Source organism: Vulpes vulpes, chromosome 16 (genome assembly GCF_048418805.1).
Source record: "Vulpes vulpes isolate BD-2025 chromosome 16, VulVul3, whole genome shotgun sequence".
NCBI classification, from domain to species: Eukaryota; Metazoa; Chordata; class Mammalia; order Carnivora; family Canidae; genus Vulpes; species Vulpes vulpes.
In genome coordinates this window covers 55,403,768-55,429,524 of record NC_132795.1, presented here as the reverse complement: position 1 = coordinate 55,429,524, position 25,757 = coordinate 55,403,768, and the positions used below count along the sequence as shown (strand labels likewise).

The following is a 25,757-nucleotide window of genomic DNA, read 5'->3' as shown; positions in this document are numbered from 1 at the left end:
CGCAGAAGATGAGCGCGCACCTGCTGCGGGTCGCGCCCCGCCAGGCGGCGGCGGGGGTTAGGTGGCCTCCGGTGCCCCCCCCCCCCCCCGCGAGTTCCTGCCCGGCCCCCGCCCGCCCCGCAGGCCCGGAGCCCCCGCCCCCGGACCGACGGCGCGGCTGCCCCTCCCCGCCCGACGGCCGCGCCCGCGCCCCGGCCCGCGCGGATTGGCCGGCCTCGCGGCCAGGTGAGGCGCCCCGCCCCTCGGCTCCAGGTGCGGCGGGGCGGCCGGGGCGGGGGCCGGGGCCGGGGCCGGGGCCGGGACGGGCGGCCGCAGCGCCATGGCCGAGTCCCAGCTGAGCTGCCTGGACGAGGCGCACGTGAACGAGAGGGTGACCGAGGCGCAGGCCGCCTTCTACTACTGCGAGCGGCGGCGGGCCGCGCTGGAGGCGCTGCTGGGCGGCGGCGAGCAGGCCTACCGCGAGCTGGTCCAGAAGGAGCAGCTGCGGGGCTTCCTCTCCAGCCAGGAGCAGCAGGCCCTCCGCGCCGCCTGGAGCCCCTACGAGGCCGCCGCCGCCGCCGCCGCCGCCGCCGCCGCCGCCGCCGCCCGGGGCAAGGCCAAGGCCAAGGCCAAAGCGTCGGCGCAGGCCGAGCCCGAGCCCGAGCCCGAGCCCGAGCCCTGCGAGTCCCTGGCCTACTGGCCCGACCGCTCCGACACCGAGGTGCCCCCGCTGGACCTGGGCTGGACCGACACGGGCGTCTACCGCGGCGTGAGCCGCATCACCGTCTTCACCCACCCCCCCAAGGAGGAGAAGGCGCCCCACCTCAAGCAGGTGGTCAGGCAGATGATCCAGGAGGCCCAGAAGGTAGGCCCCGCCCCCCCAGACCTGTGCGACCCCCACCGGCAGCGCCTGGGACCCGGCCCCACCTCCGAGGCAGGGCCTGGGGCAGGACTGCCCCGGGGCCGCTCTGGAAAATGGGCCCAGAACCCTCCCTCGGGTCGAGGGGCTGGTGAGGCCTCTACAGAGGATGGATGGGAATGTGTTTGGCGAATTACAAGGTGCTGGACAGTTTGTCATTATTCCATTGTCCGGAGGGCTGGCTTTCCTCCGCTCTGGGCTTCTATTTCCTTGACAAGTTACTCTCTTGTAGGGAGAAGGGGGCTGTGGGGCCTTGTGGCAAAATGGGCCACTCAGAGGTCTTGATGACAACCCATGGGCGGCCCAGGGATTTACACAACAGATCCCAAGCGATATTCTCATTTGGTTCTCAATCAGCCCCAAGAACTGGGTGCTAGGACTTCCCTACCCCAGCCGAGCTGTTCGTTAGGAGGCCCCCAGAGTCAAGACTGGGCATTCACACCCCCTTGGGGGCCAGTACTAGAAGTCAAGCAGCCTAGAGTAAATGAAGAACTGTATTTTGAGCACCCGCTATGGGCCTGGCTCTGTGCTGGCCACTTTGACAAGGCACATAACTGGAATCAACAGCTGGGGCAGGGAACCCTGGGTGACGCAGTGGTTTAGCGCCTGCCTTTGGCCCAGGGCACGATCCTGGAGACCAGGGATCGAATCCTACGTTGGACTCCCTGCATGGAGCCTGCTTCTCCCTCTGCCTGTGTCTCTGCCTCTCTCTCTCTCTCTCTCATGAATAAATAAATAAAACTTAAAAAAAAAAAAACAGCTGGGGCAGGGGGTGGGTGCAGTGTGAGAAAGCTCGCACTGTGTCTACTCTGCTTGGGGGCTGACCTCAAGAGGGGATGTTTCCACAGTAGCTGGTTGGAATACTGATGGGCCAGTAGGTTGTGGGGCAGGGGGAAGAGTTTAATCTTTTACTCTCTGTCCTTGGGTAGGGGCACCTGGGTAGAGTTGTCAGATAAAATATGGGACATTCCATTAAATTTGAATTTCAGATGAACAACACACATCTTAGTATCAGTATGCCCCATGCAATATTTGAGGCATACAGATACTAAAAATTATTTGTTGTCTGAAATTCAAATTTAATGGAGCATTCTCTATTTCTGTTAGTTAAATCTGGCTTCCGTGCACAGAGATTTGAGAAACACCAGCAATCTTTTGTGCCCAGTTCAGAGTATACAACAGGAGTGGCTTGGACCCACCCTTCTAATTTAACTGGATGGATGTGGTTGAGTCCTGTTACCCCTTGAGGCTGAAGTGGCCTGGGAGGAAAGACTAATCTAGAAAGACCAGTGGTGACGCTCCTCTTCCTGGAAGGGATGATGCAGGTTGTTGGCTAGATTGGCTGCCAGAAGGAAGAATGAACTTTTCACTATCCAAATGCCCCCTCTCCCCCCGTAAGAAGTTCCTCCTAATTTGCCTGAGCTTTCTTTGTATATTGCATCCTGCAAAAGAGAAAGGCAAGTGTGAGAAGAGGAGGAGAAAGGACAAAGGATAATAGTACTGTAAATGCTGTTCAGCTGGAGTAAGAGGTCAGGTCTCATGATGCAATCCTCAAAGCCTTGGTTCGTTAGTGCTTCCTGGGTGCCAGGCCCTATGCTAGTAATATGCTTTCATTTTCTCTCTTGCTTTTCACAACAACTAGGTGAGATGGGGATTTGCCTTATTTTTTATTCTGAACAGTTACTTGCCAAAGGTCACACAACTAGTAAGTGGCTGTGCCAAGATTCGAAAGCCAAAGTCCTTGCCCTTAACTACTGTGCTGTCCTGCCCTGCTCTCTGATGGTAGTGCCCCAGGACTAAACTGAGGGGGGTGAATGGAGCTAGCTTGGTCACAACCTGGGATACAGATTTTGTGTCCCTGTTAAAAGAAAAGAAGAGACAGGACCCCTGCCCACAGGGGCTGCCAGTCCCATGTGGGATGTCAGGAGTCTCCTGTGAAATGTAACGTTCTTCACTCTTTAAATGTTTAACAATAGAAACTTTAACAATTGTGAACAAATCCAATGTGTACATATTGAGCTAGTAGTTATTTCCTGAGTGCCCACTTTGTGCCAGGCGCCGGCCATAGAAGTACATAAGTTGTGGGTTTTGCCCTCCAAGAGTTAATTAACTCAGATACTGGGGGAGACACTGGAAGGAAAAACAAGGAAAAGCGTTTTTTTTTTTTTTTTTAACCTAATCTGGGAGGGCTTCCTGGGGGAGGTGAATTGCAGAGTTGAAAGGGGAAAGAGAAGGAAACTGGAATGGGTGGTTTTTCCATTAAGAGACCTGGGAGCAGGAGCAAGAGATTTTTTTTTCCTTCAGAATAGCAAGCGCTATGGGGGTCTCTGGGTGCACCTGGGTGGCTCAGTCAGTTAAGCAGGCAGGCTGCCTTTGGTCCAGGTCATGATCTCAGGTCCTGGGATCAAGCCCCTCAGCAGGGAGTCTGCTTCTCCCTCTCCCTCTGTCTCCCCACCCCCACTTCTGCTCTCTCAAAATAAATAAATAAAATATTTAAAAAAACAAAACAGCAAGCAGCTTTGGCAGGAGGAAAGAGCTATGGTGGTGGAAGCTAAGTACTAGGTGGGGCATGGTGCGAGCATCCTAACACTGAGTCTAGAGCAGGTGAGCACACCCTATCAGAGGCAGCTTCTGAACCTATCTATGGCCCCTCAACTCCCAGGCCTCTGGGGGCCCCACTGTCACTCAAGTCTCTACAGCACCTTCTTCTCAGAGACCCCATGAAGTAGGCAGGACAGAGAGGTTGACCTGTTTCACAGGTCACAACTGAGGGACAGAGGAGGAAGGGAGTTTGCCTGAAGATCACATGGTTGGTGATGGAAAGACCCAGACCCCTCGCTTCTGCTCTAGAGGCTACACCCTTTCACCTCCATCTGCTCCTGACTCCCCCAGCTTGTTCAGCTGGTAAGCAACCTTCCAGGGCTGTTCCTCTAGACTTTCCCCCTTCCTTTTCACCCTGATGCCTTGAGGGAGTTTCCTTTGTCTGCAGGGGAAGTAGTCGGCCTGCTGCGAGGCCAGGTAAGGCAGGCTGAGATGGTTTCTGTGCTGAGATGAGGGGCTGTGGTAGGAGGCAAAAGGACATGCACCTATCCAGCTGTGTCCCGGAGAGTTCGTAGTTTATCTCATTTCATCTTCAGAAGACCTTCATGAGGCTCTATTGTCTTTATTCCTGAATGACAAACAGAAAACTGAGGCACAGGGGAGTAGGCAGGACTTTACCCACTGCCACAGACCTGTGAGGGCTTCCCACCTGGCCTCGGATCGAGAGAAGGGAGCCTAACTAGGAGACAGTTTGAAAATCTAGGGGCACCTGGGTGGCTCAGTGGCTGAGCATCTGCCTTTGGCTCAGGATGTGATCCCGGGGTCCTAGGATCGAGTTCTGCATCAGGCTCCCTGCAGGGAGCTTGCTTCTCCCTCTGCCTGTGTCTCTGCCTCTCTCTCTGTCTGTCATGAATAAATTAAAAAAATCTAAAAGAAAATCTGATTGAGGGTGAGGGGAGGCAGAGGGCACTGAGGAGATAGGCCAGCAGGTGTAGAGGTGGGACCTGGTGGACTGGGAGGAAGGCCTCCAAAGCGGCCAGTTGTGTGTGTTTTCTAGGCCTCTGGATGGCGGAAGGCCCTTGTGGCTGCACTGGCTCTGCTGGCTGTGCTGGCTAGCTGGCATTTAGACACTTGGCCATGTTTACTTGTGGGGTGCAGTTTTTTCCTGCTGCCTTTTCCCCCTTGAATGATCTGCTTATTTTAGTGTCACTGAATGATGGACTTTGTGTAAGCTGCAGGCAGAAAAGGTGTCTTCAGGGACCAAGAAATGAGTTCCTGGCCTGTCTCATGCTGACAGAGATGACCACGGGAGGTGGCTAGTGCGGCTGCTCAGGTCACTGTGGCTGCAGAGGGCCAGGAGAGACCTCAAGCCAGACCATGTGTAGACTGGGAAATTTTGGGTTCTTATGTACAAGAGCAGAGGGAGAGGACCAAACGGCTGCAGTTTGGGTGGGCTCGTGATTTGGAAGGAGCATGTTCATCTGGTCACTGGACAGATATTTCAGCGTTACTGTGTGCTAAGCACATTAGCAGAAAACAGGCATATAAAACACACCCCTGCTCTTGAGTAGCCAGCTAATCTACTAAAGCATCATTAGAATATGCTAAGTGCCTGACAGAGGGCATGGCAGCAGGGGCATTAACGCAGACCCAGGTTAGGGAAGGCCCTTTGACGCCGAGGATCTGGCCACAAGCATGTCCAAACGCAACAGGAAGGCTGAGATTGCACCAAGACTCCACCCATCTTTGCATCTCCACCTTGTGCCTGGTGGCATCTGTTTTTGAGGCTCCTGCGTGAGTTTAGAGAGGTCGCCTACAGAAGAGAAAATTTACTGGTCCCCTACCTCATTGACCCTTGACCTCGCACTCCTGGGCCTCACACCCAAATGCACTTCACTGCCAACCACACATTGAGTGCCTTGTGTCCTTTGAGCCTCAATCATCACATGAGGCAGAGTATTATCTTCATTTCTGCAGGGAGTCATCTGAGGTCCTAAAGGGTGAAATGGCTTGTCTTTAGACCAAAGACAAAGAGATTTTATAGCCTCTCCAGGTCTGTGGTCAGAATTACCAATGACTATAGATAGACAGAAGATTACAGACAGAACCCAAGAGAGGGAGGCTGGTGGACCAGGCAGTTTTGATGAGCCAGGAGCTCTTCATTCCTGTTGCAGCAGAGGGCCAGACCCGCCTGGCTAATGGGAGACAGACAAGCATGTAACAGGCCTGGCCCTACCCCTGCCTGCCTGCTGATGGCTTTGTCTCCTTTCTTTCAGGACCCAGCTCAGGTGCTGTCTCTTCCTTGGCACTTTATCAAATTTTCAATTCAAAAGTGACCATTTTGGGAGGCACCTGGGAGCCAGTTAAGCATCTGACTCTTAAAAAAAAAAAAAAGCAAGCATCTGACTCTTGATTTCAGCTTGGATCATCATCTCAGGCTCGTGAGATCGAGCCCCATGTGAGGCTCTGCACTGGGCATGGAACCTGCTTAAGATTCTCTCCCTCCCTCTGCCCTCTCCCCGAAACTCCACACCTCCCCCATCCCTGAGCTTATTCTAAAAAAAAAAAAAAAAAAGCCACCTTTTTGTTGTCAGACATGGCCCCTTGTTTGTTCCAGGTTTGTGCCTGGCACACAGCTCACTTTGGGAAGAGTTCGTTTTATCCTCAGGGACTAGCAGCTTTGGAGGAGTGAGACCCCACCATATCTTCTGAGTCTCCTTTGCAGGGCCCCAGTGGTCACAGGCAGTCAGTATTTGTATAAAGGGTTGGAAACTGTCTCCGATTGGCCATCCATCTCTTTCCATCCCTGTAGAGAAGCAAGTGTCTGGAGAAGTCCCCTGTTGAACTGCGTGTTACCCAGGAGATTCCTTTCATCCCCATTGTAACAAACTGCAGAAGGGTTTGGGGAAAAGCAGCAGAGCAGGAGGCATGGTTAGAGGTCTGGAGAGTTGATGGGGGTGAACACCTGGGGAACATGTGCCCAGAGGGTAAGGCAAAGTCTTGGGGTCTCTGGCTCACCATGCCAGGAGACACACCTTGCAGGTGGCTGTTTGCCACTAAGTAAAGCTACTGTCTTCCTCTATTAGCCTCGATCAGCGCTTCCCTCATTCAAGGACATCCAGCAAATAGTGCCAAGCCCTGTCTCTGTACTGGGCCCCATGCTGGGCACTGGGATATTGGCATGAGGTAGATAAAAAAACAAAAAGAAGTCTGATCCACCTAACCCTTCTTCTCTACACGAGTAACCATCCCACACAGACTTTGTTACAGAGGCACAGGGCAGTTCCAGAGTCCTTGTCCCACTGAGGCTGGTGGATTATCGTGCAGCTGCAGCTCCAAGGACTGAGCACAGCCCTTCTGGGATCTTGCCCCAGCCTGTCCCGGCACCCCTGCCAAGCCCCGAGCTCTTTGGCTGTTGGATTCTAAGCGTCTCTCCTTTATGCTCAATCACTGATCCCAGGAGCCAGAATTTCAGAGCAATGGAGACCCAGCTTCATGTCAAGGTCAAGCACAGGCCTTGAAAGACCTTTAAATCGAAAGATCTTGGTTTCTGTCTAGATCTGGCCACTCAATAGCTGTGTTCCTTTGGGTAAAGCACTTCCTTCTCTGAGGCTCCTGATCTGCAAAATGGGAGGATGATCCCTAGCTTTCTGGATGGTTTTAAAAAACAAGGATGAGGAGGGGCACCTGGGTGGCTTAGTTGGTTAAGTGTCTGCCTTCAGCTCAGGTCATGATCCCAGGGTCCTGGGATCGAGCTCTGCATCAGGCTTCCTGCTCAGTGAGGAGCCTTCTTCTCCTTCTCCCTCTGCTTACTGCTCCCCCTGTTTAATTCTCTCTCTCTCTCTGTCAAATAAATAAATAAAATCTTTAAAAACAAAACAAGGAGGAAACTATGTATGAAAACTAAGGATACCAAGAATGTAGCCCACAAATGTCAATTGTTCTGGAAAGCACCTGCTGCCTTCTCAGCCTTCTTTCAGAGCAGGGGAGGGAATGTGGCCAAATTTCCTGCCAGGAAGTAGGGATGCCACATCCAGGAAATGAATTAGGAGAGTTAGGAGTCACTTCCCATTGTTGGGGCTGGGGACCCTGTGCAGGTGTATTTCCTTTTTCCTCCTTGTGAGAGAAGACCAGCTGCCCACTACCCTCCACCCCTCCCACCAACCCCACTGCATTTACCTGTTGGCCTTGCTTTGGTGGTAGCTGTTTGTCAGAGCAGCTGTCTGCCTGTCTCCACTGTCTGCAGGGCTATGGGATCTGAATCGGCAGCCACAGATCTTCTCTAAGATCTGCCATGGGCAGAGAAAAGACAGGAAGGCATAGAGGTGTCCCAGTTCCTAAACTGGGCATCCTCAAGGGTGTTCCCCTCGCACTGTCATTCAGAAGGGCCTGACTGGCTGCAAAGCCCAGCCCAAAGAGCCTGAGGGCAGTCTGGAAATATCCTCAGGATATTTCCTTTCAGAGTTGGGCAGTGGGGCATAGGAAGACCAACCGTGCTTCTCTCTGGAGGAGAAAGAGGCCTGGCTTAGTTCCTCTAAAATCTGACACTGAGTCCCTGAAACTCTGAGGATGGGTGTTTCCCAGGGAGCTCAAACATCAGCGATGGGTGGGCCTCAATAAAGGGGTACCTTCTTCATGACCTTCTCTTGGTTTCATGGGGAGCAGATCCAGGTTTGTTGGGTTGTGGTCTCCTGACCAGGCTATTGCCGAAGGAAGGAAGAGTACACAGTTGGGAGCTGGGAGCCTAGGTGTCCTCATTCTTGCTCAGATTGTCTCTGTCCTCACCCACTTGGTGACCCTGCCTCAGGCGTCATCTCTGCATCAGTAAATAGGGATAATTCTTGCTTTCTTGCTTTCATTCACGAGACTGCTGAGGCTCTAAAGCAAGACTGGGAGACAGCTCTTTGAAAAAGATGAGTAATATATGCAGATAAAACGGATTTCTATGAAGAGGGGCTAACGTGGTTGAAAGATGGGCGCTATGCTGTTTCCTTTAATTAATCCAATCCTCAGCCCCTCACAAGGGATGCACTGTTTTCCCAGAGGCTCAGAGAAAGCACAAGGTCATAGAATTCATAAGAAGCTAGCTGGGTCAGAGTTCAAGGCTTGTGTGCTTCTGCTACAAATGCCATTACCCTTGGGGATTGTCCTCTGGGGCCACCTCTTCCTTCTGAAACTTAGAGAAAAAAGGTGTATTTGTTGCCAGCCAGGCTCTGGGAAGGTCACAGACTAGTTTGGAGACAGACAAGTACAGGGCTGCTAGCTGCTCTGATCTGTGCCGACTAGGTGAGAAGATTCTACTTGGAGACATTGGGGCAGGTGTCACCTGGAAACTGAGTGCAGGTAGCTTCCAGGGACCTACGCTGTCCTCTTAATGGCCACGCTCTGGCCCCCCTGGGGCTTGTGACCTCACTGAGCAGCTGAGGCCTTGCCGGGATTCCCAGCTACCACCCCTAGTCCTTCCATACTCTCAGCCCCTAGGATGCTGCCTCACCTTGGCTGGTGGCCAGATCCACCTCCCTTTTCTCAGAGTGTATAAGGCAGAGCCTGTTCTTGGACAGGATTCCAGTCTGGGGGATGGGGGGAGGTGGGGAGCAGGGCCGAGTCCTGGCTGCCTGCCTGCCTGCCTGCCTGTGCTCCTGGCACCGGCCTGAGCAGCCCCCACCGGCCTGAGTCACTCCAGTGACCCCTGCTAGATCCTTCCCCCACCGCACCTCACCACCCCGGGTGCTATGACCAGTCAGCTTCAGCTGGAGCTGCTGCTGCCTTGTCTGGTTTTGTTTTTCCTTCTCTGAAATCTGTGGAGTCTGTGGACTTGCTAGTGATCGCATAATCTTAGCCCTGGGTTAGAGCCTATGCTTTACTAATTATTAGTCTCCCTGGACCAAGTTTCCAATAATCTGTAAGCTCCGCCCTGCACAGCTTGTGTGGTGGTCATCTTTCTGTTGGGCCCCTCGAAGTATTGCCTGGGCATGTGGCAGGCTCTGGATAAGTATTCTTTTTGTTCTCTCTTCTAGCAGTGAGTCAGCAAATGCTTGGGGCAGTGGCAGGGCCCAGGGTTCTTTAACCTTTTGGTGGGTCCCAGAGGATAGACTCTGAGAGTTCTTTATTCCCCCTCCTCTTCCCTGGAGATGCCACATATGTGTTCATTCATTTAACGTGGTGTTGGGGACCTACTATGTGCCCAGTTCAAGAAATATACAGCGGAATGAAATATGGAGCCTGACCTTGAGTCTAATAGAGGTAAAAAGAAGGCCTTAAGTCTGAAGGAGGCAGGGCATTTGGGGGAGGGAGTCAATGGCTGTTCTTAGCACTTCAGTGCCAGACATACACAGGTGCCAGCCCTTTTAGAATATATTATTTCATTTCATTTCCACAACAAATCAGCAACCTTCCGTTTTACAGACAAGGAAACAGGTTCAGAGGGGACAGGGTCACACGTCTGGTTACTAGTGGAGCTGCATGGAACTGAGTCTGATTCCCACGGAGTTCCAGGAGAGCAGAGGCCTCCCAGGAATTGACAGCTGAAGCAGCCAGTGTGGGAAGGAGGGCGAGGGGGCCATGTAAGGCCAGAGGCCACAGAGGATGAGGATTTACTTTATTCACTTTATTTGCTGCACCCCAGTGCTCTCCAGACCACCTTCCCCAACCACACGCATCCCTGCACTCTCCTCTCTGGGGAAACCCTGCCAGGTAGCATCACTTGGCAGTTATCCTTTCTGAGGATCTAAGAGTTATCCTTTCTGCTTCTTAAAACCTCCCGGGTCACTGCCAACCCCAGTTGTCTTGCCCTGGTGAATCAATCAAGAAATACCTCAGTAGGGATCCCTGGGTGGCGCAGTGGTTTAGCGCCTGCCTTTGGCCCAGGGCGCGATCCTGGAGACCCAGGATCGAATCCCACGTCGGGCTCCCGGTGCATGGAGCCTGCTTCTCCCTCTGCCTATGTCTCTGCCTCTCTCTCTCTCTCTGTGTGTGACTATCATAAATAAATAAAAATTTTAAAAAGAAAAAAAAGAAATACCTCAGTAGGTACTTTCTGAGTCTTGCCTTGCTCTGCCCGTGTACTGTATAGTGCTCCCAACACCAGGCCAGTAACCCAGACCAGCAGCTGATCCTAAAAATCATCTGTGTATCATTTAATTTTTTTTTAGCAGCTGATTTATCTTCCTAATTATGTTTAGCTTTAAGCTAATGTTAAAATGAGCTTGCATTAGATAATTTTCACTAATTAACACCAACTTAGTGCAGGGAAATCATCCCAGAAGCCCTCCGTGGGGCAAGGAAAAGCTGGCCTAGGATCTTAAAAAGAATTGCTACGCTTACTCCCTAGCGGGTCACATATGGTTCTTCGCAGCTAAATTAGTTGACCTTGCTCACGTGGGTACGATCTGCTTTCCTTCTCTGGAGAACTAGCCTGGGTTTCTTACATATTGTCCCCTTCATCAGCCTATTTTGGGGTATGAGTGTCAAGAGGGTGACAGCCTCACAGGATCAGATCAACAGAGAGTGAGTCCCAGTGGCACACGGGAGGGAAACATGACCTTGCAGGATCAGGAACAGAGACCAAGTGGTCTGGGAGAGGAAGCAGCCTGGCTGGGGTGGGATTAGGCTCCTGTGGCTACCCCTGCATCATGGGCATCCCAGGATCCTAGTGTTTAATGATGTCTAATTAGCTTGAAACAATGTAACATGGCCATAGACAGCTGGGGAGCCTCAGCTGACAAAGCACAGATGCCCTGCTAGTGGAATGGGGGCAACCTGGCCTCTGAGCAGAGAGCAGGACTCCACTGGTCTTGGCTCTGCCTTCTTGGTGGGCCAGGGCTCTGGACCAAACTGTGTCCTTAGCATCCCAAGAGAAGCCCCCTACTGCAGAGGTGTTTTTAGAACATTTATAGCAGGTCAAGCTCTGGATAGAAGGGAATGACAGGTCCCTGCTCTCCCCCTGCCCCACTCCAGTGCTCAGGACAGACACAGGCCTGAGCAGTTGAGCATCCTGGGAAGGGCACAGACTGCCCTAAGGGCAGGGGACAGAGAAGGATCCTGGGATACCCTCTGGGAAGAGTGAAATAAAGCCCTCTACAGAGAAAGGGCATCCATCACCCCAAGGATAGGGTGGTCGAAGCATGATTTAGGGCATGAGGTCAAGGCTGGGGGGCTGCTGGTGTGTTTGGAGAACACAGAGTGATTCCTGTGATACGAGTCTATTGTCAGGAGAGAGAGTGGGTTGGAAGCACAGGGAGGGTCTTCAGCTGGGCTAAAGGCTGGATTCTGTAGGCAGCCTGGGGTCAGTGTGTTTGAGCAGGGGAATGACATGTTTGGGATTGTGTTGCTGGGTCTGCCTGCCAAGGGGGAGAGGGATTGTGTTGCAGGATTTCTCTGCCTTTAGTGCCCACAGCTCTTGGTCATCCCACTTAGAAAAATGAAGAGCTAGAGCAGATGAAGAGTAGTGGGTAGCAGGGCCAAGTTTACTGAGCAAAAGTACAAAGCGTCCAGACAGGGGACCCCTGGGTGGCTCAGTCAGTTGAGTGGCTGCCTTCAGATGCTAAACTATATTCCTGCTTAGCAGAGAGTCTGCTTCTCCTTTTCCCTCTCCCTCTTGTGCTGTTCCCCCTAATTGTGCTCTCTCGCTCTCGCTCTCTCTCAAATAAATAAAATCTAAAAAATAAAAAAAACAAAAAGCAAAAACGAAACTCTCAGAGAGGGAGGGGGGCCCGAGAGGGTTGCCCTCAGAGTTCCTATGTTTAGGGGGTTTTATGAACTCTTTTGTGGAACTCTCTTAAGCAACCAGAGTGTGCTGAGTCATGCCCAACAGGGTCACGTATCTGTCTACCTTTTAGGTTAATGTCTATGCACTGAAAGGTCTGTTTTTGCTGACATCTGGGGGCTTATGTCCTAACTGCCCCTTGCCCATGATGGTGACAAATGCTATGTAGTAGTCTTATCTTAGGACGTTTTGCAGAAGTCACTTCTGCAAGGGCTGCAAAGCAGTGCAGTCGTGTCTAAGCTGCAACGCAGGATGTTAGTGCTGTTTTATCTTAGCTGACCTGACTCTGTATTTTCTTGTCGGGGACCCTGGCCCTGACCACCTAACTGTCCAACTTGCTCCTAACAATTGGGACTGCGTGAGCTGGTATCCCATCAAGCTAATGCTGAGCATCAGAGGGCAGCCACCGAACCAGGTTCCTAGCAGACTCTACTGCATTTCTGTGCTTCCTCATGGGACCGTGAGGCAGCTTCAGTTTACAGGTAGAATCCAGAGGTCTTCCCGCCAGCGTGGGATCCCTGACTCCAAAGTCAGCTTTCCCACTGCAATACACTCTTGGATGAGGGGTCTAGCAGAATGAATCTGGAGCCCAGGGTGGGACGTCTCAAAGGGGGTGGGGGCAGGGCCAGGCAGTGTTCCACGGGTGTCCTCCCCAGGGGGGCTGTGCCGACCTCCCCTGTTGGCTCTCCTCTCCCTTTTACCCCAGGGAGCAGAATCAGAAAGCATAGCATAAAGGTTTCTCATCCAGTTGTTCCCACCCTACCTGTGCAGAATTGGTGATAATTCAGATGGAGCCCGCTGCAGCCTTGATGACGAAAGTGAGTCTGGTGTGCCCAGGGTGCTGAGAGTCCCCACCTCCCTCCCCCCAGATGAGTTGTTTCCATCCTCTGGCAGCAGCTTGCTGGGCTCCACTAACAGCTGTGCCCGTGAGGTTCCCAGGGCCACTTCGGGGTCCTCTCTACTCAGGCAGCTGTTTGCTCACTGCCATCCAGCTGCCCATGTGCAACTACAGACACCCAGCATCGCTCGAGGAACAGTGCATCGTACAGACTCTCCACTTAATTGAGTTGCCCTTCCCTTTAATTAGTTCAAGTTCTGACCTTTCTGTAAGTGTAGTGTTGTCTAGGCTTTAATCACCACCCCAGGCTGGGCCTGCCAGGCACGATACTGAACAAAGGAGAAACATCTCCACCTTGATGTCTGAGCCTGCGGGCGGTCCCAGCAGCTGGCTCCCTGGGAGCTTGGCGCCCCCTCACTGGCTGTCTCCGTCTCCATCTCTGTCGCCCCTCCCCTGAAGTGCTGGCCCTTTCGTCCTGCGTCCTGCGTTCAGTCTCTAGGAGAGAAGATGGGCACTGCTCACACCAGGCCAAACCCCGTGCTCCTGCACCGCCTGCATCGTCTCACTTCAAACCCAGAACTTCTCTGTGAAGGCATCACCTCCCCATTTGAGGAAACTGGGCCTTAGATTAAGTGACTCACTCTAGAGGTGCCTGGGGGGCTCAGTCAGTTGAGTGTCTACCTTTAGCTCAGGTCATGATCTTGGGGCCCTGGGATTCAGCCCCACATTGGGGTCCCTGCTCATCAGGGAGCCTGCTTCTCCCTCTCCCTCTGCCCCTCCCCCTGCTTGTACTCTCTTACTCTCTCAAATAAATAAATAAAATATTTAATAAAAAAGTAATTAAATGACTCACTCAAGGCCATACAGCCAGTAAGACTGTCTGCTTCCAGAGAGTGTATTCTCTTGCAACTACCAGTCAGGACTCGAAGCATGACCCATCCACCACCTGCATTCAGATCACCTGGGGGAAAGGGTATTGCTGAAATGCATTATTTAAGGACTTGCTAGATCAGAATCTCTGCAGATGGGGCTTTTGAATCTGCACGTTCAATAAGCACACCCCCCCATCCCCAACCCACGCTGAATGATTCTTTATACGCTGAAGTTTGACAGCCACTGCCCTATAGACCTTGATCTCTCTCTGGGTAGATAAGAGGAGACTCCTGGCTGGCTGACCCAGCACTACTGTCCAAGGGAAAGGAAAAGGCTGCTCTCTGGTCCCAGGCACACTGACTGTCCTGGGCTGCCAGATAGGTGGCCAGCTGCTGCCCTCCCTACCCTGAGGAACTTTAGGGCTCACAGTGTGGGTTGTTAGCCCCATTTACCTATGAAGGGGCCCTGTTAATGGCCCCTTATAACCATACAGCTTTTTTGTGGGATTCCATGAGCATGACCTCATCTGAACCTCCCAACAGCCCTGGGAAGTAAATGTCAGGGCTCCAAGCTCACATACGTCATTACCAGGAAGCAGGGACTGGAACCTTGGTGGGCTTTCTTCCCTTCCTCCCCAGAAAGATGTGACTATCAGCCCTTGCAGTGAACAGGCTTGGCCTGTGGCCCCTTCCTGCTCCCATGGAGCAGAGGGAGGAAGGGGTGGATCTTTGCCAGCAAGGACAGCCACACCTGCCCCAGTGCACACAGCTCCACATCAGCAGAGCCAGGGAAACCCTGAAGGAGAAAGTGGTATTGTCCTGCTCTACTGAAGCATCCTGGTTTTGTGTGACCAGAAGTGGGCTGGGGTCCTCGCCAGAGGAGATCCCTGCCCAGAGCTGCCCTGTCCCCATCACTGGTTGGTGGGTGATGATGGGTTGGTGATGCTATAGGGAAGCTCAGGACTGGGGTCAGAAGGCCAAGCTTTAGTCTCACCTGTGCCCAACAGAGTAAATTAACCTTGGGGCTGGACTCCAGCTGTGAAGCCTTCTACTTCTGAGATTTCGGGAGTCTGGAATGTCCTTCAGTGCAGGGGCTAAGTGCTCAGGTACAGCCTATGCCCTGCACGCAGGCACAGCCGGGAGGCTTTGTGGGGCTGACATGCAGCCCAGTCACAGGGAGGACGGGCTCCCTTTTGCAATTTGCACAAAGGTGCTTGCCCTATGTGCTGCTAGCAGCCCTGCCTCCTGGCCTGATGTACTTTGGTTAAGTACTGTCCTCATGTATGAGCTGGCTGCTCCTTTAAGATATTAGGTGGGTAAAACAGAGACAGACCAGACCTTTGAGCTGTCACTCAGGTGGCAGTTTTAAAAAGGCACCCACTTCTTTTCCCTTCTGTGCACCCTTGAGGAAGAACATTAACTCTGCCTTCCAGCAAGAGGATCTTACCAGGAATCTTGCTGTATTATTTTTTTTTCCTCCACCCTAGTGCCTTGTCATTAATGAAATAAAAGAGATGACTACAAAAGCTCCATCTGCACCCCACAAATGCAACATGTAGACATTCGTTCCGCAAACACAGAGAATTGACTTGTTGTAGAGATGTCCCCTGAGGGTGGAGACCATGATAGAAATCACGTGGTCCCTGCCATCTAGGAGCCCACAGCCCAGTGAGGGACAGAGCTGTTCAGCAAATGTTACTTGCACTAAGATGTCAAGGACGCTCGCTTGCCTGGAATACAACGTGGGCAGGAAGCAGGGAGTGGCAAGCACTGCTGGGGAGGGAGAAGTTCAGGAAATTCTTGGCTGAGCTTGAAAGCTGCATAGGAGTTTCATAAGGTATAGAAAGAATAGGAACAAAAGGACTCAAAACCACCCAATGTGTGTAAAGGTGCTCAAAAGGGAGTGGCAGGGTGATGCAATTTTGCCCCAGGAGACATTTACCAATCATACCTACAGATATTTTTGGTTGTCACCACTCAGAGTGATGCTACTGCCATGCTGCTAAACAGCCTGCAATGCAAAGGACAGCCCTCCCCCCACCCTCCCCTCCAGCAAAGTAGTACTCACCCCAAGAGGTCAGTAGTGCCATAGTTCCCTTGTTAGGGAAATGGTAGGTCATTCTGCATAGCTGAATGCAAGGGACTAAGGTGATCTGGCCCAAGATGAAGCTGGAGACGCAGAAAGGGGCCAATCATAAGGCCCTTCAAATACCAAGCTAAGGAGTTTGGACCTCTCTCAAGGGCCCTGGGGCCCCCCAGTTCATGAGGCTGTTGTCTGGGGGGATCGCTGCTGTGGAGAATGAGAACACAGAGACTAGTAGGAGAGACTAGTTGAGTCTTCTATTCTAGAAGTTCAGTAAGCGATGAGGGAGCCTGAGCGAGAGCAGCAGTGCAGTGGGAACAGAATGGAGTTGACCCAGAGAAGGTGAACGGAGCACGGAGGACCCGTTGGACTCTGCGACCAATTGGTTGTGGTCAGTGGGGAGGAGGAGGAGGCCAGCGGACTCGGGCTTCTGGCCAGGGTGGCCAAGAGGATGTTGATTTTGGAAGTGCCTGTGGGGCAGGCTGGTGAGATCCACACTACACTCCTTTAGTCTGGGTCATCCAGACACACCAGGGGTGCTGGTCCCTGGCAGGCAGTCTTGGGCAGAGCTGCCTTGGAGTGCATGGGGAAGGTGGAGTCCTTTGGTTATTTTACTATCTAATGGTAATTAAGGAATCCAGACAGAGAATCTGAAAAGCTGGCAGTGTAATTAAAGGTAAATGACAGAGGAGAGTTCTGAGGCTTCCTAACCCTCCCCTGCCCCCCTGCCCTTATGCCGAGGGAGGATATCAGAGGAGGAGATGTTAAGCTAACCAAACACCTGATGAGAAGTATTGCAGCATGATGCCTGCGACAGCTTCTAAAAACTCCTGCTGCCTCGAATTAACCTCTCCCCACCTGGGGCACTGCACATCAGTGGGTAACCAGGTGAAGGACACTGGGAACCTGCTGGGTGGGCCGGGAGTGGGGGGCGGGATTGACTTTTCTCTCCTGACAAAATCTATCTCCCCAGGTTCTAAGCCTGTGACGTCTTCTTTTCAAACCCCATTTTCCATTTGCACCAGGAATTTCAAAGTTGGGTTTGGGGTGGAGGATTACGTGGCATATTAAACACCACAGCAGAGGGAGCGGGGAGCTGGTTTGCTTGGGCCTGGAGCTGTGGAGCTGAATGTCAAGCAGTGCCCTCCAGAGACCAAAGCGGAGGGTAATTATCACTTCTCCTCCACAATGAGATTGCAGAAGTCAGAGAGCAATTGATTTCTCTTCCTACTACAGATATTTCACTGTTTAATTGGTAGTGACACAGATGGCTGGCTCTCACCGGGGTGCCGCAGACCAAACCTCCCAAAAGCGAGGCCCTCGAGACTCATCTCTCCCTCTGGCTCATGATCTGTTCACATCACCATCCTCCACCAGGTGGGATTGGGTAGGGGTGAGGGCGGCCCACTGCCTGCTTGCTTTTGCAATTGTGAAAGGAAAGCAAGGGTGTGAATCCAGAAGCGTCTCAAGAGCCAGTCATCTGTGTCATTGAGAGTTGACTCTGAGCTGGACACTGTAGAGAGTTTGGAAATGAGCAATGGCCTGTGGCCTCAGACAGCACTTGGGAGGTAAGATATCAGAAACTGTGCAAGATGGGGGAAGTATGTGCTGATGCAGTGGAACCCAGTTAAAACCCTCCACGATCCAGCCCAACCCTGCTGAACCCTCACTACCCTGAACTGCTCTGAGCCTCCCGCTTTGTGTTTGTCTGTTTTGGACCTCAAGTGCAGAGCTGATCGTGACTGTCGGGTCATGGGCGCTGCAATCATCAATCCACAGAAGGCCCAGCCCTCTTATTTTATTTTCTCCTTCCATTCCTCTCTCCCTCCACAGGCAGCCACCCTAATGTGTTCATGTCCCTGCACGTGTCTGGACCCTTGACATTTTATGTCGTGCATTTTTATTTACGTAAATGTTATTAGGCTATATAGATCTCATTCTCTGACACTTTAAATCAAACTATCCGTTTTCAAAAGAACTGTCCCGGTTCTGCACCAGAACTTGTACACTGATTGCTCCTGTCGGCTACCAAGGACTCTGCAATGTGCATTCCTCACATTTTCCTTACCAATATTTTTTTTTTAGAGATGGGCAACTCCTTGCTATGCCAAAGAAAGCTGCAGTGAATGTCTTTGTTCCTGCCCGCTTACAGACTGTTGCAAAGATCCAAGAGGTTCCCTGGGTGGCATGGCTGGGAGTGGCATTGCTGGCTTGAGTTATTCACCATCCTTAAATCCACCAAGCTCTGCCCACTGCTGTAGGGAATAGTTTGTAGCAGTGTTCCCTCCCACCAGCAGTGCATGAGGGTTCCCCTTCCCTCACATTCCAACATTTGGAATTAGCCAGCTTTCTCATTTTTAGTGAATTTTACAGTTGTAAAGCAGTATCTCTCTCTCTCATCTCTTTGCTTTAATTTGAATTTTTCTGATTGCTAATGAGGTCTGCGTCTCTTTATATACTTATTAACCATTCAGGTATCTCCTCTAGGAATCGCCTATTCATATCCTTTGCCCATTTTTTAAATTAGTTTCCTGTCTTTTTCTTGCTGATTTGCAGGGAACCCTTGTATATTATTAATTCTTTTTGGTTGTAGACATTGCAGGTATCTTTTCCCTGTCACCAATCAGTTGGCTTCATCTAAGCATCTTCCTTTAAACAGAAAATTCTTAATTTGTCAAATGTATTATATTTTTTAATTTCATTTGTCTTATGACATGTTTTTAGACTCTTAAGAAATCCACTTACCTATCTTATCAATTTTTATCTTTCACATTTAGGTTTATCTTCCACATTTAGGTAGTTAGCCTACCTGAAATTCACCTTTATTTTTTTTTTTAAGATTTTATTTATTTATTCATGAGAGACACAGAGAGAGAGAGGCAGAGACACAGGCAGAGGGAGAAGCAGGCTCCATGCAGGAAGCCTGATGTGACTCAATCCCAGGACTCCAGGATCACACCCTGAGCCGAAGACAGACGCTCAAGGCTGAGCCACCCAGGTGTCCCAAAATTCACCTTTATGTATAGCATAAGGCAGGGATACACTTTTTCTCTTTATAGTAAGCCAATTTCCCAATAATATCTGCTAAGCAACATTTTTTCTCCACTGAGTTGTGATTCTACCTCTATTAGATTTAAAGTTCTATGTTTCTGACACACGGTTGTTTCCATTGGTTTTTTTAATTCCTTCCTACCTTAGTACCACAATGCTTATTACTATGTGTTGTCAGTATATCTTACTATCTGGTAGGAAAAGTGTCCCCTTTCAGCTTTTCTTTTTCAAAATGGACTTGTCTTTATTCTTCCTTGCATCTTGGAAGTATTTGAAATCCTCAGAAAAATTTACCGGACTTCCATTGGAATTGCATTGAATTTTATTAATATGAGGAGAATTTGATTTTTCAAATATTGAATCATATTATCCATATTTATCCACAATTTATCTCTTCATTTATTCATGTATTTTAAAATATCCTTCAATAGAGCTTTCTAAATTTCTCCATAAGGTATTAATTCTTAAATCTTATGTGCTTAAATTGCAATTTTGATCTTAGTTTTTTCTCCCCCTTCCCCCTTTTTTATTTGATTGTTACTGTAGTAGAAGAATGCTATTGGCCTTTGTTAGTTTTTCTTGTATCTGGCAATCTTGCTAAATTCTCCTGTTAATTCTAATAACGTTATTCTGCATTTTACTGGGTTTTCTATAAAAATATCATCTCCAAGGGTGCCTGGGTGGCTCATGTGTTAAGTGTCTGACTGTTGATCTCAGTTCAGGCCTTGATCTCAGGGTCATAAGTTCAAGCTCCATGCTCCACTTTGGACTCCACACTGGGCATGGACCTACCTTAAAAAAAAATGTCATCTCCAATACTGGTAGTTTTAGCTCTTTTAATCCTTCTCTCTCTCTCTCTCTCTCTTTCTCTCTCTCTCTCTCTTTGTCATATTGCTGCATTGGTCCAATACTTTTTTCACAACACGTGGTGAAAGTATTATTGACATTCTTGAGACTTAAAGGGAATGCATCTAATGTTTTTCTGTTCAATATGTTTCATGTGGGTTTTTTGTAGATAGCCTTTATCAATTTAAGGAAGGTCACTTCTGTTGCTATTTTTTTGAGAATTTTAAACACAAATAGAGATCTCATGTTATTAAATACTTTTTAAAAACCTATAAAGATAATATATGGGTAGCCCGGGTGGCTCAGCAGTTTGGCGCTGCCTTCAGCCCAGGTTATGATCCTGGAAACCCAGGATCGAGTCCCATGTCAGGCTCCATGCATGGAGCCTGCTTCTCCCTCTGTCTATGTCTCTGCCTCTCTCTCTCTCTCTCTCTCTCTGTTTCTCATGAATAAATAAATAAATACTTAAAAAAAAAAAAAACTCAGAGGCAGTTTAAAAACAAAAAAAGGAAATATATGATTTCCCTACCTTGACCCCAAAGATGTTATAAATTAAAACAACAGATTTTCTGATGTTGAATTTCCTAACATTTCCAGGATAAACCTGGTTATGCTATATTATGTTTAATTTGCTTTTAATGACTTAACCATGTCATTCTCATTTTCAAATTCATCAGTGTGTAAATAGTCCTAATATTCCTTTTGCCATTTTACTATTTCTTAAGTAGTACAATTTCTTAAAAAGTAAATATATGTGTGGCTATTTCTCTGTTTTTACTCAGCATTTTATTTGCATTTCCTGTTTTTGTCAAACTGGCCAGAAGTTTGTCTATCTTGTTAGGTCTTTTTAAAGAACCAGCTATTTTTAAAAAATATTTTATTTATTCATTCATGAGAGAGAGGCAGAGACATAGGCCGAGGGAAAAACAGATTCCCCACAGGGAGCCCGATGCAGGACTTGATCCCAGAACGTTGGGATCATCCCTGAGCTGAAGGCAGACACTCAACCGCTAAGCCACCCAGATGTCCCAAAGAACCAGCTTTTGATGTGATGTTTCTAAAATACCTTATAGTGTCAGCGACTTGAGTTCAAATCCCTGCTCTGCTATATGCTAACTGTAATAGACCATCATTTGACCCCTTTTCATTTATCTCCTCATCTGTAAAATGAGAACAGTCCTCCTTATTGTGAGGATCAAATTAGAAAATTTACCTAAAGCATCTGGAACAGTGTGGAGCACATGGAAAATGTGCAGTTCATGTTAGTCCCTGACCTCAGTGCCGTTATGATGTGTTCTTTGGCTGAAACACCCACCTTGTAGGCTTCTGCTAGCCCAGGTGGAAGCTGCGTACAGATTAGGAAAAGGTGTCCCTTCCTCAGGCAGGCACAGCTTCCACTCACTGCCTCAGCCCAGAGCCCATGTGCAGTGCACAGCCTGTATATCCATGCACGACAGCCCTGCCCACTTGCCTGCTGGGTTTTCCATCCAGTTCATTTCTCATGGTCCCTGAGGCTGCCCATTCTTCAGGTTTCAGCTTTCCTGATGAAGGCTTTCTTGTTCTCCTTTGGCTGTAAGTAATCATTCAGTCTCCCTCCCTCCTGCTGTCCCTCTTCCCACCCACCCCCCTTCCAACTTTGAACTCACATCACATGTCACTTGTGCATCTCTTAAAGCATTTTATCTCATTTTGCCTCATGTCTTAGTTATTTTGTGCAAATGTCTTATCATTCCAATGGGATTAACCCCTTGAAGTTAGGGATTATAGTTTAGATCCACCCTCCGCCTATGGGGCTCAATAAATGTTAACTGGTATGGATGATTATGAAATAGTCTTAAATAATATTGTGTGAATGGGAGGGTAATGGTAAAGCACATGTGTAAGGGTGATAGGGATGGAGGATACCACTTGTTGAGCTTACCATGTGCCAGGCACTGTGCTAAGTGCTCTCATAGTTTACCTCCCTAAACCCTCACAACAACACTTTGAGATAGTTGCTATTATTCACTGGGCACTGATGAATCAGTGGTGGAGCTGGTATACCAGGCCCAGTCTGTCTCACTTCAGAGTTTAGGCTTTGAAAGTGCCTAAACACTTTCAGTGTGACTTTCAGAGTGACAGATATCAAGAGTCCTGGGCAGTGACCTTTACTTGAGGGTGGTGTGGAATGACCTGGCCAGTTGGAGGCCAGAGGACTTTGAGCTAACTGGAGCTCTCTACCTGATTCTGCAACCAAGGTGAGTGTGGAACTTTGCACAGCTCTAGGGAGATCAGAGCACCAAGGCCTGCAGAGAAGGGGTTTGAGCAGATCTGTAGGTGGTGGAAAGGAGTCCATCCCATGCTTCTCAGTGATCTCATCTTCTTGAGCCTACTTATTTCCCTAGGGCCACTAGGACCAACTTTCTTCAGCCTCCTAGATCTCCCTGATATGACTTCTGAAGAGCTGCTGAAGAATGCCCAGGGTGAGGTAGTGTCAAGGATGAAGTACAAGTAGCACAGCCTGGACCCACAGGCATTTCTCAGAGCAGAGAGCCTATCTCTGGGCTCAGATGTGCTCAGAGGTGGGTGGGGATGTGGAGATCCCAGGAGTGGTGCAGATGGGGTGTTTGACTCTTGGCCTCCAGTTACCTAGGCCCAGCTGGTCCTCTCTGGGACACAGTGTATCACTGTAAATATGGCACCACCACATGCCTCACCAGTGCCCTTCCCCATCCAGGTCATTGCTGTGGTCATGGACCTCTTCACCGATGGTGATATCTTCCAAGACATTGTGGATGCTGCCTTTAAGCGCCGGGTCCCGGTGTATATCATCCTGGATGAGGCAGGCGTGAAGTTTTTCTTGGAGATGTGTCAGGGCCTGGGACTCACTGACTTCCGTATTCGGGTAAGTTGTACCACTGGGGTAGAGGTGGAGGGTGGGGAGGAAGGGCAGGAGATGAGATGGAGGCTGCCTCTGCCCCATTCTCTGCCTCCTCCCCAGTTCAGGGGCACAGGTGAACGTCAAGAGCTCAACCCTTCTTTCTGTCTAAAACCATGCCTTGTGAATTGATAACTCTAAATTATATGCCCAGCTTAAATTTTATCTCAAGACTATTGAGGCTAAGGAGTCTGCTCTGGCCCAGTCCTGGGGTGCTCACCTTATAAAGTCACTGTCATGATCAAAGGTCAGGCTATGGTTCTCTTCTGGGGAGCTTTGGGAACCATCCTGGGCTCATCCATGCTCTAAGCAAGATTTGCTAACTTCCTTTCCAAATGGAGTTCCACCTCTATGGGTGTAGGAAGCAGAGTGTAGTATAGACAGGAGCCAACAAGCAGGATTTCATGGACAAGAGGGTTCCTTCTTTGCCCACACAAAACTTAGCTCAGAGCCTTATAAGCCCTCTGCCTGAGTGACAATGCCTTTCTCCTCTTCTGAACAGAACATCCGTGTCCGCTCTGTGACAGGTGTTGGCTTCTACATGCCCATGGGGAAAATCAAGGGGACCCTGTCATCAAAGTTCCTAATGGTAGATGGCGAAAAAGTAGCCACTGGATCTTACAGGTGAGTTGGGCCAGGTCAGAGAACCACCCAGGAGGCCTTTATTTATAGTAACAAACGTACATGGTCAGGAAGACTCTGGCCCCCAGAGCTATGGGTTTAAGAGATATTGTGTGATCTAATGGCAAGAAGAGCCTCCTGGCCAGTCCTTGCCCTCAACATTTCTGGCTACTGGATTATTCCAGAAAGGGTCAACTATTACTGGCCATTAAGTGTGGCTTGCCTTTCATGGTCCACAGCAACTGGTTGCATTTTGAGGCCAGTCATCGGGTGGGACAATCAGGAAGCAGAGTGGACCAGATATAGGAAAATGTGAGGGTGTGGTCTCTTTTGCTCAGGCCTGTAGCACTGGCAGAGTGGGCAAATGTCACAGTTATCATACTGCCAGGAAGATCAGAAGTGGCATGATAAACAGTATCAGAAAGCCCCCTTTGGGCACAGCCCCGAAGGCCAACCTTTTTGGAGGCACTTCCCACGCAAAGGGAATTGTGCTGGGCAAAGCAGGGGTTGAAGAACAGCCACATTCTGCCATTGGGAAATGTGTCAGGGTTCTGCTGATCAAGAATGGCAAAAAAGCCACAGCCTTTGTACCCAGTGATGGTTGTTTGAATTTTATTGAGGAAAATGATGAGGTTCTGGTTGCCGGATTTGATGGCCAAGGTCAAGCTGTCAGTGGAGTTGGCTTTAAGGTAAAGCAGCCAATGTCTCTCTCTTGACCTCAAAAGGCAAGAAGGAAAAACCAAGATCATTCTTGGAGTTGGCTTTAAGGTAAAGCAGCCAATGTCTCTCTCTTGACCTCATACAAAGGCAAGAAGGAAAGACCAAGATCATTGTTTTGATGGTGAAAACACGACAATAATAAATTTTCATATGCCGACAAAAAAAAGAGAGAGGAAAGGAGAAGAGAGAAGAAAAAAAGAAACATGAGGATGTGGTGTGGAGAGAATGTGTGCCAAATTCCAATTCAGAAGTAAATTGCCAGTAACATGAGACTGTATCCATGCGGTCTCTGCCCTCCAAGTACACTGAAATCTAGGTGAGGAAAGAGACCTGGAGCCATGAAACAACAAGTGGCAGAAGGCCTCTGACGGGCCTGAAGTGTGGGGGTTTGCAGACACCGCGCACCCTAAAGACTCTGAGAAGAGCTACGTTAACAATAGCAGCAGCTGCTTTACCAATTGTTCAGTGTGTGTTTGTGCCAGGAACTGAGCTAAATGTTTTCTTTGTGGTACCACACGTGAGCCTCACAACACCTTTGTGACCATACTCCCCACGTGCCCCACTTTATAAGGCTGGAATCCAGGCCTGACTTCTCATGCCCTTGCCCGCTTTGTGCACTTGAGGTCAAGGTCTGGCAAAGAGGGAAGATGTGGGTCCTGGAGGCGCCTTCCCCAGGGCAGCCAGGCATCGGCCTCAGTGATAGATGAGGTGGGGTGTGCGGGGTTGAGACGGACCGCCAGGGGGCTGCTGGCAGGGCGAGGCCTTAGGCTGGGCCTACGTGTCACACTTTCTTGTCCTCCCATTCCCAGGTTCACATGGAGTTCCTCCTACGTGGACAGGAACCTGCTCCTCCTCCTGACAGGCCAGAACGTGGAGCCCTTCGACGTGGAGTTCCGGGAGCTGTATGCCATCTCAGAGGAGGTGAACTTGTACCAGCAGCTGAACCTGGCAGGGGGTGCCAGGAGGCTGGGCCCCGAGTATTCCTCCACCGTGGCTCGCAAGCTCATCAACCCCAAGTACGCCCTGGTGTCAGGCAGCCGCCACCCACCCGGGGAGCTGATGCGCTGGGCCGCTCGGCAGCGGCGGGAGGCCAGCGGCGACCCAGAGGGGCAGGAGGAGGGTGGCAGAGGTGGCGAGGCCGCCCGGCGGCTGGAGAGCTTCCTGAATGACCTGGTCACGCTGGAGCAGATGCTGCCCCCCGTGGAGCCCATTCCCCCCAGAGAGCTGATTCAGAAGGACAGCAGGTTGGTCTCTCACCTGCGTGTGGACCTGAAGCCCAGACCTCCAGAGATGCTTGTCCGAAACGGCAAGGGAGAGGCTGCCAACGGGGAGGCCACCCCAGCCAACGAGGGCAAACGCTTTAGCAAGAGGTTCTTCAGTCGGCGGGCCAAGAGTCCCACGGCGCCCAACGGCATGACCAGCACCGTCTCCACCGAGACCTTTGCAGAAGTGGAGTTTGTGACAGGGAAGAGGCCCAAAGACGGTTCCAGTGCTGACATCTCAGGTGAGCCCTCCCTCCTGTCCTCATCCAGGAGTGTTGCCTCCTATATGCTGGCACACAGGGAGCGGGGGCTCTGAGATCAGATGGTCCTTAGTTCGCATCCTG

The 25,757-nt window shown here is 50.4% G+C and overlaps 1 protein-coding gene across 1 annotated transcript in view; it reads left to right on the top strand.

Moving 5' to 3' along the window:
• The first annotated feature begins 275 nt into the window (after nucleotides 1-275).
• Nucleotides 276-25,757, top strand: part of FAM83F (family with sequence similarity 83 member F) — a 39,597-nt gene continuing 14,115 nt past the window's right edge. Inside the window, exons 1-4 of the mRNA XM_026017384.2 lie at nucleotides 276-844; nucleotides 22,610-22,777; nucleotides 23,313-23,434; nucleotides 24,961-25,655. Of these exons, the coding sequence (XP_025873169.2) occupies nucleotides 320-844; nucleotides 22,610-22,777; nucleotides 23,313-23,434; nucleotides 24,961-25,655 (1,510 nt within the window). The 5' untranslated portion in view covers nucleotides 276-319. The remainder of the gene's footprint in view (nucleotides 845-22,609; nucleotides 22,778-23,312; nucleotides 23,435-24,960; nucleotides 25,656-25,757) is intronic.